Below are 15,072 nucleotides of genomic sequence, written 5' to 3' on the forward strand. Positions count from 1 at the left end.
ATGTGTTGGTAAATAAGATTAATGTGTGCGAGGACGAGTGCGAATATGACCCACTGATATGTCCGCGTGATTGCGTGGAAGCGAGCGTGAATGTTTCGCGAGTGCGTGAATTTGTCCATGACCCCGCTCTCCCTTCAAGTGCCGAGGGATTTTTTTTTTTTTTTTTTTTTTTTTTTATAGACATAATTTCGATCTGTCTGAATTCTGACTTCATTACTTTTATTCTTTTAAAACAATACCATTGCCCAGCCGCTTAAAAAAATGTAATTACCTTTCCCACCTTGTGTCATAATGTGTTATGTATTGCTCATATTATTGATACTGTCTATCATTTGTGCACAGTATCAGTATCAGTAGCTCAAGGAGGCGTCACTGCGTTCGGTCAAATCCATATACGCTACACCACATCTGCCAAGCAGATGCCTGACCAGCAGTGTAACCAAACGCGCTTAGTCAGGCCTTGAGAAAAAAAAAACAACCCAAAACAATAAAATAAAATAAAATAAAATAAGATAAATAATCATTAAAAAAAAAAGATAAATACATAAAAATACTACTACTACTTGTGTACAGTGTACTGAGAATCCCCCTCACCCTCCGCCCCACATTCTGTCTGTCGCCTGTCCGCGCGCGCGTGTGTGTTCTCTCTCACTCTCTCTCTCTTCAAACGCCGACAAAATGCTAGATGCACACACACACACACACACACACACACACACACACACACACACACACACACACACACAAACACTGTACGACCGATTGATTCACGCTATCTCCGCCAGACGAACGAAAAACAGGTAGACTGACCGTGTGTTGTTTCAGTTTCAGTTTCAGTAGCTCAAGGAGGCTACCAGGCTACGTATCGCAGCTTTCACGGCACACACACACACACACACACACACACAGTTGAACACTTACTTGTACAAGCAGACACACATAAGCCCCCCACACACACACATATATATATATACACACTACCGTGTGTTGTGTGTGACTTTGGTGGATGGCCGTAGTCTTATTTTCACGTTCGTTCCGCATGCTTGCACACAAGTTCTCCAACCAACCACAGCGCGGCTTTGCACACCGCACCACACCACTCCGCGACTGTCACAGCAGTGGGGTTCAGGCAGTGACTCAGCGAGAGACACCGCTCCGTCAGTCCACTTCGCCATTTTGTCCTGGGTTCTTGTTGCGCACGACACCAAACTTTTTTCTCCGCCCCCCACTTAATCGCGCTACATTACAAAGTTATTATCTTCCACTACTACCTGCAGAAGCTGTGTGTGAACTGGTTGTGAGTTTCTACGCTGAGATCAGGTCAAAAATGAAAGTAAACAGCAAAATTCGTGCCGTTTTTGTTCTGACTTTTATGCTCGGCGTCTTTTCTTGGCCGGTGTCAGCTGAAGCGGATGCCCGTGTAGATGTTTTTCACGAAGTGTTGGAGAAGTACCAGGGGACGGATGGTGAGGGGGAGGGGTCACTCTCTGTGCTGTCTCCAGGAACAGTGGAGGACTATGTGGATAAGGTGATGGACACTCTGTCCTGTCTCAACGACGGGTCACCTGTGGCAGGGCTCGAGGCGGAGACCGCACTGCACACCTGTCAACACCACCTGGTGAGTATACATCTATACCTTACCAGGTAAACACATCCTCAGCCCACCGAGACTCAAGAGAACGGCAATGTCCACGTTTCGTAACCTGTGTACTTTTACATTCAGTTCTTCTTCTTCTTCCATTAATGCTCAGCGGTCATAAGTTTGACCATTACTAGCATTTTTATGCGTGCTGGGTGTTTTCGTGTCTCCATAACCTACCGAACGCTGACATGGGTTACAGGATCTTTAACGTGCGTATTTGATCTTCTGCGTGCGTATACACACGAAGGGGGTTCAGGTCTGTACATTGGTTGACCTGGGAGATCGGAAAAATCTCCACCCTTTACCCACCAGGCGCCGTTACCGGATTCGAACCCGGGACCCTCAGATTGAAAGTCCAACGTCTAAACCACTTGGCTATTGCGCCCGAAGTTTAGCTCCGAAGACGGAAAAAAATTGTGAATTGGCTAATAGCATTGTAATATATAGTTGAAAAATTTTAAAGTGTAACGACATAAAATTATAATTTCTGCACTATTGTGCAATGGTTTACACATATGGGTATTTGCAGTACTCTCTCTTCTACCGAGCTTTGTATAACAAGGGAAAACTTCGCGATAGGCTGCCCGCGAGCGAGGATCGCCGCTCGCGCAGTGCTGTTGGCCGAGTGACCAATGTCCAGCCTGTGTCATTGGGTGTCCGACCTCCCAGCATGCATCGCAAGAGAGAGCATTGCAAATACCCACATGTGTAAGCCATTGCACTCATATGGTGCAGAAATCTACATTTCTTCCCCTGTCAAGAGACGTAAAAAAAAAAATAAATGTCGGGTTCAGTTTGATTAATCCGTAGCCTTCACCTTTTGGAGAGTAATTAATGACTTCGTTAGTTTTGTTGGTTGATGTTTGAAGCCTCAGCGTTTGGACCAAGTATGTATGCCTGTATGATATACGATGGCAAGTTCCAAGGATCGTTGAGAAAGTCCTTGGCGACAAGTTCTGCTCTCTCTCTCTCTCTCTCTCTCTCTCTCTCTCTCTCTCTCTGTGTGTGTGTGTGTGTGTGTGTGTGTGTGTGTGTGTGTGTGTGTGTGTGTGTGCAAAATCCATTATTGTGCCTATACATAAAAAGGGAGACGCAAACAACCCGGACAATTACAGAGGAGTAGCCTTGACAAGTACAATAATTATTAGTAAAGTGTATACACACATCTTAAATCGTAGATTAAAAAATGGACAGAATTAGAAGGAAAAAACATAGAGGAACAGGCGGGCTTTAGAACAGGTTATAGTACTGTCGACCATATTTTTACTTTATACGCTTCAGCCCAAAAGCATCTTTTACGTAAGACTAAGCTATACGTAGCATTTGTAGACTTCAAAAAAACATTTGATTCTATGAACAATAACATCCTGTGGAGTACTCTAAGAAAAAGCGGGGTACATGGAAAGTTTACATGGCCATTAAAAGCATCTATGATTATTCTGTGCTTGTATGTGTTCGTGACAATGGTATTCATTCAGACTTTTTTCGGTGTCCACGAGGGGTTAAACAAGGTTATATGCTAAGCCCACAGCTGTTTTCCCTTTTCATCAATGAATTGGTAGTGGAGTTATCAAAGAAGGGTAGACATGGAATACAAATGATACCTGGCACAACAGAATTCTTCTTCATGCTATTTGGTGATGATGATGTTCTCTTATATCTGACACACCCATAGGGTTACAAAATCAATAGTAAATCTCGATAAGACCAAAAATATTTTTTTCCGCAATGGAGGTCATCTTTCGACTCAAGAAAAATGGTGTCATGGTGATAGGGAAATAAAAGTAACCAAAACATATAAATATTTGGGAATGTTATTCACAACAAAATTGAGTTTGACGTTTGCGTGGGATGAAGCAAATAGAAAAGGGAAAAAAGGTGAAATGCAAATTATAAAATCACTCATGAGACTGCGTTCGACTGAGACACAGCTTTTCTGGAAACTTTTCGACACACAAAATGAACCAGCCTTAAATTATGGAGCGGAAATATGGGGACTCATGACAAATAATCAAATGGAAAAGGTACATGCATACATTTGCAATGAAGCGCTTTCTTGGTGTCCCATTACACTCATCAGATACTATAATGTATGGCGAAACCGGCAGGTACCCATTGCATATTAGATCAATTGTAAAATGCATAAAATATTGGCTCAAACTAACAAGACTGTCAGCATCACGATTGTGGAGAGAAGTATGCGAGATGCTGCTGCAAGAGAGAAGGGCAAACATAACTGGGTATTCCACATTAAGAAAACACTAACGGAACATAGATTCGGTCTTGTTTGGATGTGCCAAGGAGTAGGGCACGAGAGCGGCTTTGTATTGGAACTTATAGACTTATAGCACGTTACAAACAAAACTGGCACAGAGAAATAGAAAGCAATGACAGGTATAAATGGTTCTATTCATTTAAATCAATTTTTCAAACAGAGAAGTATATTAGATTGTAACAAATAGATGGCATAAAATTTGCTTTGCGAAGCTCAGATTGTGAGCACTTGGACTGAATGCCAATAGAAGACGATTTGATTCAGACGAAGCAACATCTCCTTGCCCAATGTGTTTTGAAAACCCAGAAGATGAAAATAATTTCATATTTAACTGCAAAAGATTCGATGAACTGCGAAAAAACTGAACCATTTTCAATACAGCTTCAGCGCAGAGAAAAGATCTGTTGGCATACTGAGGACAGAAAATAAAGATATGATACTTTCACTTGCAAAATATGCATCTGAGGCAATAAATATACGGAAAACGTCCATCATCGGTCCAAATACTCATTAATCAATCAAAAATTAATATGGGTTTTATGAGGAAAAAAGCATAGATAAAAAGGAAGGGCCACATTTGGATGGTCAATCTCGAAATTGTAATTATACAAGATGGCTGCCTGAAAAAGAGGGCGCTAGTCAGGGATACACAGGGGAGGTAACCTACTTAGGGAGGTTATCGGCCGTAGCTACTTTCGTTTTTTCCGCACAGGCGGATAGTAGTTTGCACAGAACAGGAATGTCAGACCCCTGCTGGAGTCAGCACTAGTGGGTCACGGCAAGTATGTTACTTAAATGTAATTTTAGGAAGACAATTTCCTTCATAATATATGATGTGTTCGTATTGATAGGATGGGTTTTGATGTTCAGGCATAAGTAATTATTTCATGATCTATAAGTTCTTTAGTATGCGTTTGTATTGATATGGTGTGTGGCGATGTTACATGCGTAAATATTTATTATATGATTTATAGGTACTTGTTTTCTGTGTACTGTCCAAACCTTTAAGCTAATGACAAAGTGCCAAAGTGTCGCAAATCTCTTATCAGTTTATGTTGTTTCAGTTCTGTTTTTTTCCTTTCTGTTCCATTTTAATCTGTTTTACACCATTTTGTTCTTAGTACCTACTGTGTCATTAGAGCTTTACAGCTAATGACATTAAACATTTCAGTGTGTTCAGAGTTCTCTCTCTCTCTCTCTCTCTCTCTCTCTCTCCACCTTTGCAGAATTTTCCCCCCAATGTTTAGGACGGGCCTTTACATGGTAGGGCTCCTTTTACCCTTGCGAGAGCGCGTCTACGTATCCCACAGAGAAATGAATGGAGATTTATATAGGCCTACTGCAAAACTGCCTTGTGAACCATCGATTATATATATATATATATATATATATATATATATATATTTATATATATATATATATATATATATATCGAAAACGCCCACACCCCCAAATCGGATTTAATGCGGCCCCAAATTTTTTTATTCTGTCTGCAAGTGTATTTGTTTTACTAGCAAAGTGGATTTTTCTACAAAAAGTATGCCAGCGACCACTCTCGTGTCGCTGTTGGTCCATTTTCGTGCGCTTGGTTTGATGTCTTACACGAAAAACTAGCACCCAGACTCCTAGTGCAGGAGGAGGAGAAGGAGAAGGAGGGGGGAAGAGGAAGTAGAAATCCCGGTCTGTGCATAGGACTCGAACCATGTGGACGCTCGCTTCCCAGTCGGGCGCAAATACCACCAGGCCAGGTCAATGACACTGTATGGTGACCAGGCTGTACAGCCGTGTCAGACATTCCGCTATACTGGTCTTCGTGCTGTGTTTAACTGATGGAAAATTTTTACATTATCTTGATCCAGGGCTGGGTCGCAATTTTTTTTTTCTGAAGTCGACGGAATTAGAGTACACTTAGAAGGGAATAATTTTTTTTTTAGAGCTACACCCGAAAACGCAGTATGGCTTCATGAACATGGCGGGGTAAAAACGGTCATACACGTAAAAGCCCACTCGTGTAATTGTTAACGAGCGAACGTTGGAGTTGCAGCCCACGAAAGAAGAATAAGAGTACACGGGTAATGTTCAACTTTAGAATACTAAACTCAGGGGGGCTGTTTAGACGAAAAACAAAGGGTGTCTTAGGCTCACCTCGATGCGCTAAGTTGAATGGAACCCTCAGCTAAGCTGTACGACCACTACTTGCCCATGAAACTGCGACAATTTTATAGACAGTAAGCTCAGCCGATCACAGCCAGAGCAACCACCTGCAAGTCATTTTGACTGCTGATCACGCGGGTGGTCGCGTCATCAATCTCTGTGTGGGTAGTCTTCAGCTTACTGTGTATAAAATTGTCGCAGTTTCATGGGAAAGTAGTGGTCGTACAGCTTAGCTGAGGGTTCCATTCAACTTAGCGCATCGAGGTGAGCCTAAGACACCCTTTGTTTTTCATCTAAACAGCCCCCCTGAGTTTAGTATTCTAAAGTTGAACATTACCGAGTACACGTTTGGGAATCATTCTTACTGCTGAGCAACTTTAGCGTTATTTAGATCTCGCGTGGATGGAACCCGATGTAGCGCCTTCCGATTACCACAACTCAACTTTGGATGGAACGACGGATAGATCTATGTATAAATCGTCACTGCTCACTTCGTCATGGCTAAGTTTCCACGGAGTCATCAACACGCATTTTTATAAGCGTTTGTCGGAGAGGTAAGATAATATACATTATATCTATGTATGTATGTGTGAGTGGCTGTGTGTGTGTGTGTGTGTGTGTGAAGTGAGGAAGAAAATTTGTGAGGAGAGAGACAGAGAGAGAGAGGGAGAGAGAGAGATTTATTATATCACATGTCAAGCCTCTGGCCCAAACCTGAGTGATGACAAATGTATTGAACAAAGGAACGTCTACGCGTTGACAACGTTATGGCTTGCCCCCTCCTGATTTGTCATTGCTTTGTGAATAAAACCACAGAGAGAGAGAGAACTCAGAACTCAAAACGTTTTTATTCAAGGATTAAGATTTTAGGCATAGCCTATTCTTCCAATCTGTCCTCGCTAATCTACATCTATAGCACACACATAAATGAAAGGAAAAGGTTTTCATGCAGAAGGGTATACATAATGAAGAAAACAACCCCCCACTCCACCCCCACCCCCACCCCCACACCCGTGCACACACATGCATACACATGAGAGAGAGAGAGAGAGAGAGAGAGAGAGAGAGAGATACTGTAGATGGATTAATGTTCATAAACTTGTCATGCTCCTCACATTTTCATGGATAACACTGATGGAAAGTGTGTTGTCATTTTGTTCGGGCGTTGACTAAAAGAAGTTTGTTTAGTTATTTGTTTATTTGTGGCTGCCACACACACACACACACACACACACACACACACACACACACACACAAACACACACACCGACCTCACTCTAAACATTTGAATAGATTTGTCGCCTGTGGCCCACACTTGCACAACATTTTGAACAGACCCACGCCGTGATATGGCTGCCTGTGGTCTGCTGGTGCAGCCTACAGCTACAAGCAGTAAAAGTCAACCTCACACACACACACACACACACACACACACACACACACACATTCTCTCTCTCTCTCTCTCACTCTCTCACATACACACACACACGCAAGCACGCTCACACACACACACACACATACACACACACGCACGCACGCGCGCATGCTCACACACACACACACACACGCGCACACACACACACACACACACACACTATTAAAAAAACAGAATAAAAAAAATTGCTTGTGGCTGACTTGACGAGGTGTATACACACACACACACACACACACACACACACACACACTAATAACCATCATGTACATGCACTGATCCCAGTCTGAAGCCTGGCGTGAAATATCATCCGGTAATTACATCACTGACGACACTGACAATTGACAGGAGGTCACCCGGACTGTCGTCTGCGCCGCTTACGTCTGACGTTTAGCTGTCGTTTCGTCAATAAGTAAACTACGTCATCTTCTCCACAAATGCGTAGTATTATCAGTCTCCACCTCGCTTCTTCACCACCCTCCGCACCCTCCCTTTTTATACTTGTCCCTGAACCTGAACTTTTGTGTCCGCGCGTGTGTGTGTGTGTCTGTGTGTGCGTGTGTGTGTAGGGAGCGGGTGGGGGGGCGGGGGGGGGGCGGTGTTTGGTGAGATTTATTGCGAATATGTGCGCTTTTTTCCCCCTTTCCTTTCCTTTAAAAAAAAAAAAATTAATCACACCATTAAGGCAGCCACATTCCGTCTTCGGGGATGATGCAGGGACAGTGTGAATACGTGTTATCCCTACCTTCAGCCTACGGACGCCAAACTGTCCTCTTTAGAGAGACTGTGACGGGAATTAACGTGTACGATGGGGTTTAACCTCGGTTTACAGTCTCATTCGGAAAACTTGAACGGAATTGAGTCTAAACGAAGGGTATGTCCGAGAGGGAAAAAAAAAAAAAAATCCCCCGAAAAGAACGACTTGATGAAGATTTGAACCCCCGATCCCAGAATCACAAGTCGGACGCAGCTGTTATGCACGTCTTTGAATGTTGTCGTTGTGTGTATTTTGATTTCTTGACTCGAAATGCAAAGACGTAGGGGAAGGGGATGGAAAATCTCGTATTGCGAGCGATGGCAGACAGACAAGCCGACACCTACTCCCACCCCCACCGTATAGAATGGGCGTGGACGTGTCTATACTACCATCACTACTTCTGCCACTTCTGCTGCTGCTGCTGCTACTACTACAACTACTACCACTACTACTACTACCACTACTACTGCTGCTGCTTCTGCTGCTACTACTACTACTACTGATGATGATGATGATGATGATAACAACAGCAACAACAACGATGATGATGATGATGATATTTTATTATTGAGTCTTTATGGTGCTGAATTATATGCGGAGATATATATATATATATATATTTTTTTTTTTTTTTTTTTTTTTTTTAAATCAAAGCACTTTCAGTTTTACGCTTGACTTCAACACGCATGCATGCAGCATCTGAGTCAATCGCATGAAAGGCGGAACTTTATTGATCATGTAATATAAGTCAGTCTTGGTTATACGGTCCAGTGTTCTTTTCCTATATATATATATATATATATATATATATATTTTTTTTTTTTTTTTTTTTTTTTTTTTTTTAAACCATTTTCACCAGCATATGTTGTCAGCTGGGCCTCGTGTTCTACGGAGATAGAGACACAGCTCACCCTCCAATGCTGGCCGGGAATCTTTCACTATGAATAGCAAACCCAGCGTTCTGGAAAATATGTGCTGTAAATTTTCGTCTACTCTCCTTCTCTATCGTCTGCTCTTTCTGCCTTCCCAGTCCGCCCTGTAGCCTACTTTTGTGTACTTTAAGGAACTTAATTGTTAAGAAAGTGTGTCAGGAACTGTTTGTGTGTTTGGGGTGGGGGCAGATTTTCTTTTTCAGTTTTGTGCTGAACGCGTTTTTGGTTTTTTGTTGTTGTTGTTGTTGTTTTTGTTTGTTTGTTTGTTGTTGTTTTTTAGGCAGTCCTCTGCGGTTAGCTGGACTGTACGCACTATTTCACATGTCACCCAAAAGAGTTGGAGCGTATTCTCTCTCTCTCTCTCTCTCTCTCTCTCTCTCTCTCTCTCTATATATATATATATATATATATATATATATCTGTTATATGTATATATATATATATATATATATATATATATATATATATATCTTTTTTTTTCTTTTAAAGATTTTATCTGTTTATTACTAAACACAATACACAATATTTCTTCTTTTTTTTTATTATTCATTCTTTTATTATTACTAAAAACCAAACGAAATATTATGTATATGTCACACACACACACACACACACACACACACACACACACACACACACACACACACACAAACACATATATATATATATAGAGAGAGAGAGAGAGAGAGAAATATATATATATATATATATATACAATATTTCATTTTGTTTTCTTTTGTGCCTGCATGTATTCATTCATTTATTCACCTATTTAGTTGTTATTGTTAGATGGCTGTGGAGACTGTGGATGGAAAGAGGGATGGAAGAGAAGTGTAATGATGATGATGACGACGAAGACGAAGACCTGACGACCCGGCATCCATCATCAGTGATACCCGGATGTCCACAGGGTTGTCGATCCTTGCGCTGTGGTCACTGGTCACGTCAATGGTCCTTTACCTTAACCTGCGTCATTGAAGTCTTTTCTGCTGCTGCACGCACGCACGCACGCACACACATGAACACACAAACACACGGATGACACACAAAGGCACCCACGCACTCACACAGCGTACACGGTTGCACGCACGGACGCACGCACACGCACACACACACACACACACAGGCACATACACACACGCACAGGCACATACACGCACGCACGGACAAGCGCACGCTCGCACGCACTTACATACACACACGCACGGACGCACTCAAACACACGCACGCACAAGCTCTCTCTCTCTCTCTCTCTCACACACACACACAAGCTCATACACACAAGCTCACACACACACACACACACACAAGCTCACACACACACACACACAAGCTCACAAGCTCACACACACACACACACACACACACACACACACACACACACACGGAGAGTGAAAGCCCAGCATGTCTGGATGGTGGATTACACTTAACAGCGAAACGTGACTGTTCAAAGTCATAACATAAAGGATGCGTGCTGGTTTTACCTCCCACTGGGTTTGTTCTCAGCTCAGCTGACCCGTTTTTCACACGGAAGGTGACAGTGGAGGGTACAATTGGAGGGTTGTTGTGGAGGTCTGGTGGGGATTTGGGGGGCGGTGGGGGGGGGGGGGGGTACGGGGGGGGTGTGTGTGTGAGGGGGGTTGGGGGTGTTAAGACAGTAGTATTGTTGAGTGTGGGTGAGTGCGAGGAGTGCAAACAGGAGAGATGGGATGTCATGTGGAAGAACGTTGAAACATTGGTGTAAAAAATTTTTTTTTAAATTAATTAAAAAAAATAAACAAGAGAGGCAAGGCCTTCAAAACTCACTTGTAATACACTTTAAAAAAAAATCTAATCATTAAAATGTGTTCTGTATTTGTTATTTTAAAGCTTCGGGTTAAAAAAATAAATAAATAAAGTTCTGATGGCAGATTCGAACCCCGCGTTTTCGGGTGAGAAGAAACTGCCTTACCCATTACACTATCGTGGCTCCTTAACTGACGCTCTAAAATATAATATTTAAACATGCTTTTTTAAGGGCGATAAATCGATTGCGGTATTCGCAGTGAAAACGCTGTTTAAATCATATTATTCTGGTGTATCTTGGGCATTCAAAAAATCTTTAAGGGCAATTAAAAATTCTTTTTAAGTGCGCAGTAAAGGAGACGTGGCTATCGCCGCAATCACACTGTAACATTTAGCCGTTTTCACTGGATCTAGATAGATGTACAAGTTTAGTTACACCCGCCGGGAATGTAGTACGACACGGTCGATTCAATTTCTCTTTTATGTTCATTCTACTTTTATAGTTTTAAAGTTGATATGAAAATTGAGTATTTTGTTAAACTAATAACTTGTAGAGCCAAGTACAAGTACTTCCTAAATGTCGTATGAAGTGAAAAGGACTTCATTTGGAGAAAAGTCAAGACTGGAAATTTTTACGTTTCATTAAGGGTATTAACTCTCATGGTTTATTACTTTTGACTGTGAATTCCGACTGATTTTGTTGACATTTTTATGGCAGTTTGGGGCATAATCCAGTAAGTGATGAGGCGTTCACAAATCTTTCTCAGAATAAATATTTAACGGTCTCCTTCTCCAATTTTCCATCACATGTTATCGTCATTGTTGATTGAATATAGGATTCAACGGGCAGGTCAACAACTTGAACAAAATGGCGTCCTACGTTCGCGAGGAATATGAGCACGCGCTTTGAATATGTATAAATATGTGTACGCAATTGATTTTTGCCCATGACCTTCAGGGCTCAGCCAATAGATCTATAAAGTCCACTCGTAGTATTGATTTTAGTATTTTGCGAAAAAGACCACTTGGGCGAATGAACATAGTGAAAGCCCTGTACACTGAGAGTAAAACACACAAGCTTTTTTTTATATATTGAGTATAATTTCAGAATGTAATGTTTAAGATGAGAAAGATCAGTTTAAAGCAAATTAACCCCCCACCCCCCACCCCCCAGCATTAATTCCAGATTAATTTCCCTTCTTTACTATCTGCAGCAAAGACATGCAAAATAAATATAACTTCCAAGTTCCATGCTTAGCAAAAGAAGTTCCTGTTTGAACAAAAAATGATAAGAATGACTGCTCTTGTTGTTGTGTCAGAACACCAGATCAAAGTGCCAAGTTTAGAGAAAAAAACAACAACAGTAAATTCAGTTTGCATATAATTTGGCTTCTTTTTTATATTTTTTGTGCCCATCCCAGAGGTGCAATATTGTTTTAAACAAGATTACTGGAAAGAACTGAATTTTTCCTATTGTTATGCCAACTCTGGTGTCAACTGACAAAGTATTTGCAGAGAAAATGGCAATGTTAAAGTTTACCACGGACACACAGACAGACACACACACACACACATACACACACATACACACACACACACACACACACACACACACACACACACACACACACACACACACAGACAACCGAACACCGGGTTAAAACATAGACTTACTTTGTTTACACAAGTGAGTCAAAAATCAAAAGAAAGAAAGAGTGAGGAAGAAATTACTTCTGTGCGTGAGAGAGAGAGAGAGAGAGAGAGAGACAAATGTTTTATTGAGGGTAGAATGGATAAGCTGGAAACTTCTTTACACCATGCCCTCACACACGCATACACACACATATGCACAATATAATAAAGGAAATAAGTGTGAATAAATAAATGACATAGAACAAACCAAATAGTTAACAATAGATGTATACATAAACGGATGAGTCAAAGACTACAATTACGGAAACATCTTGAAAATCATACAAAACATTGCTACAATGAAAATCTTCAAGCACACACATGTGTGTAGATGTTGGGGAGGGGGATATATACGACAGCACGTAGTAGTGTGTAAGAAAAGCGACAGATACACGAACAGCAGGGGGAAGAGAAAGGAGATATAATATATTCGTGTGTGTGTGTGTGTGTCTGTGTGTGTGTGAGAGAGAGAGAGAGAGAGAGAGAGAGAGAGAGAGATGATGATGATGATGATGAATCCATGCGAATTGTATGGGTGGGGGTGGAGGGAGAGTATGACGGAGAGGTCATTCGTTTTTTTTGCAAACGTGCATCCGTGCAACATAGACAGGTGCACAAACACACATATGCTCCTACACTCTCTCTCTCTCTCTCTCCCTCCATCTCTCTTTCTCTCTCTCTCTCCCTCCATCTCTCTCTCTCTCTATGCACAGACCAGTGTGCGTGGTTGTGTATTCGCCAGGTAGATATCCGATATCTTGTAGCGCCAACAGTCCTCTGCTTTATTCTATTTATGTACCATATCCTTTAACTCACTCAGTACGGCCAGACCTCTCTTCTCGTCTACACAGACCCCTCGGATGTCCAGTGGGTGTCTGAATGACCCAACCTTTAGCTTCCGTCGTCAGAATTGTGGTATTCTTTGTCAACATTCACCTCTTCAGTACAAGAGCCTTCCGCTTGCACTATTTTGATGATGGTAATTGGGGTGAAACGCTGTTAACGTCGTCTCTTTCGCCGTTCGTATGGAGAGAGTTAAAAGAATGCCCCTCTTTTCAACCCCAGAACATGCCTCTCCTTTTCGTGTCTAAATGCATGTGGTGTCACGTATCTAGACAAGACTTAAGTTCGCACGCACGAATACATCCGAATCCTTGAAGGAAGAGTATTAGCTAACGCTTACATGTACTTCTTGTGTTCTTCCTTCTGTTCTCACTTCTGAATAAATTAACAAACACTATACCATTTAATCTTTATGAATGAATCGACAAGCACTATGCTGTTTAATCTTCTTATCCCTAAATATCAGTTAACATTGTTTAGGTTTTAGATTCAGATTTTGTATGTGAACGACATTGTAGTTCAGTTCAGTTCAAATCTGGCACCCCCCCCCCCCCCTGCCCTCCCTTCCTCCCCCCCCCCCCCCCAAACAAAACAAAACAAAAACCGGAGGAGCGGGCGTGTATGTATACATGTGTGTATGTTTGTATGTATATCTATAATATTATGTATATATACATGTATGTTTGTGTGTCCGTGTGCGTGTCATATATATGAGAAACTGAAACTGTGATTTTGATGATGATGATAATGTTGCTGATAATGATAATGATTAATTTTATTTGTATTTCTTTTTATCACAACAGATTTCTCTGTGTGAAATTCGGGCTGCTCTCCCCAGGGAGAGCGCGTCGCCATACTACAGCGCCACCCATTTTTTTGTATTTTTTCCTGTGTACAGTTTTATTTGTTTTTCCTATTGAAGTGGATTTTTCTACAGGATTTTGCCAGGAACAACCCTTTTTGTTGCCGTGGGTTCTTTTACGTGCGCTAAGTGCATGCTGCACACGGGACCTCGGTTTATCGTCTCATCCGAATGACTAGCGTCCAGACCACCACTCAAGGTCTAGTGGAGGGGGAGGAAATTTCGGGGGCTGAGCCGTGATTCGAACCAGCGCGCACAGATTCTCTCGCTTCCTAGGCGGACGCGTTACCTCTAGGCCATCACTCCATAATGATAATGACAGTGATAATGAGAAGAAGAAGAAGAAGAAACAGACATAAAAATGTACATTATAATGCGCTCTGCGCACAACAGCCCAAAGCCATTCATTAATATGAAGATGGGGGGGGGGGACACTATCACAAAAATCAACACTATTGGGCACTTCAATCAGGACTTTCGAACAAGACAAATGAAATGCGTCCATGACAAAGCTCTCTCTCTCTCTCTCTCTCTCTCTCTCTCTCTCTCTCTCTCTCTCTCTCTCTCTCACACACACACACACACACACACACACACACATGCCAAACACCTAGACATAATTATAAATACGCTACATCTACAAGACAGATGCCTGACCAGTCAGCATCTAACCCATACGGATGACCCACGGTGTTTCA

At 41.9% G+C, this 15,072-nt stretch overlaps 1 protein-coding gene across 1 annotated transcript in view; it reads left to right on the top strand.

The window, feature by feature from the left end:
- Positions 1-1,138: 1,138 nt before the first annotated feature.
- Positions 1,139-15,072, top strand: part of LOC143290441 (zinc transporter ZIP4-like) — a 47,318-nt gene continuing 33,384 nt past the window's right edge. Inside the window, exon 1 of the mRNA XM_076599874.1 lies at positions 1,139-1,618. Coding sequence (XP_076455989.1) covers positions 1,328-1,618 — 291 coding nt within the window. The 5' untranslated portion in view covers positions 1,139-1,327. The remainder of the gene's footprint in view (positions 1,619-15,072) is intronic.

The sequence above is a fragment of the Babylonia areolata genome, chromosome 15, assembly GCF_041734735.1.
Source record: "Babylonia areolata isolate BAREFJ2019XMU chromosome 15, ASM4173473v1, whole genome shotgun sequence".
In the NCBI taxonomy this organism is placed as follows: Eukaryota; Metazoa; Mollusca; class Gastropoda; order Neogastropoda; family Buccinidae; genus Babylonia; species Babylonia areolata.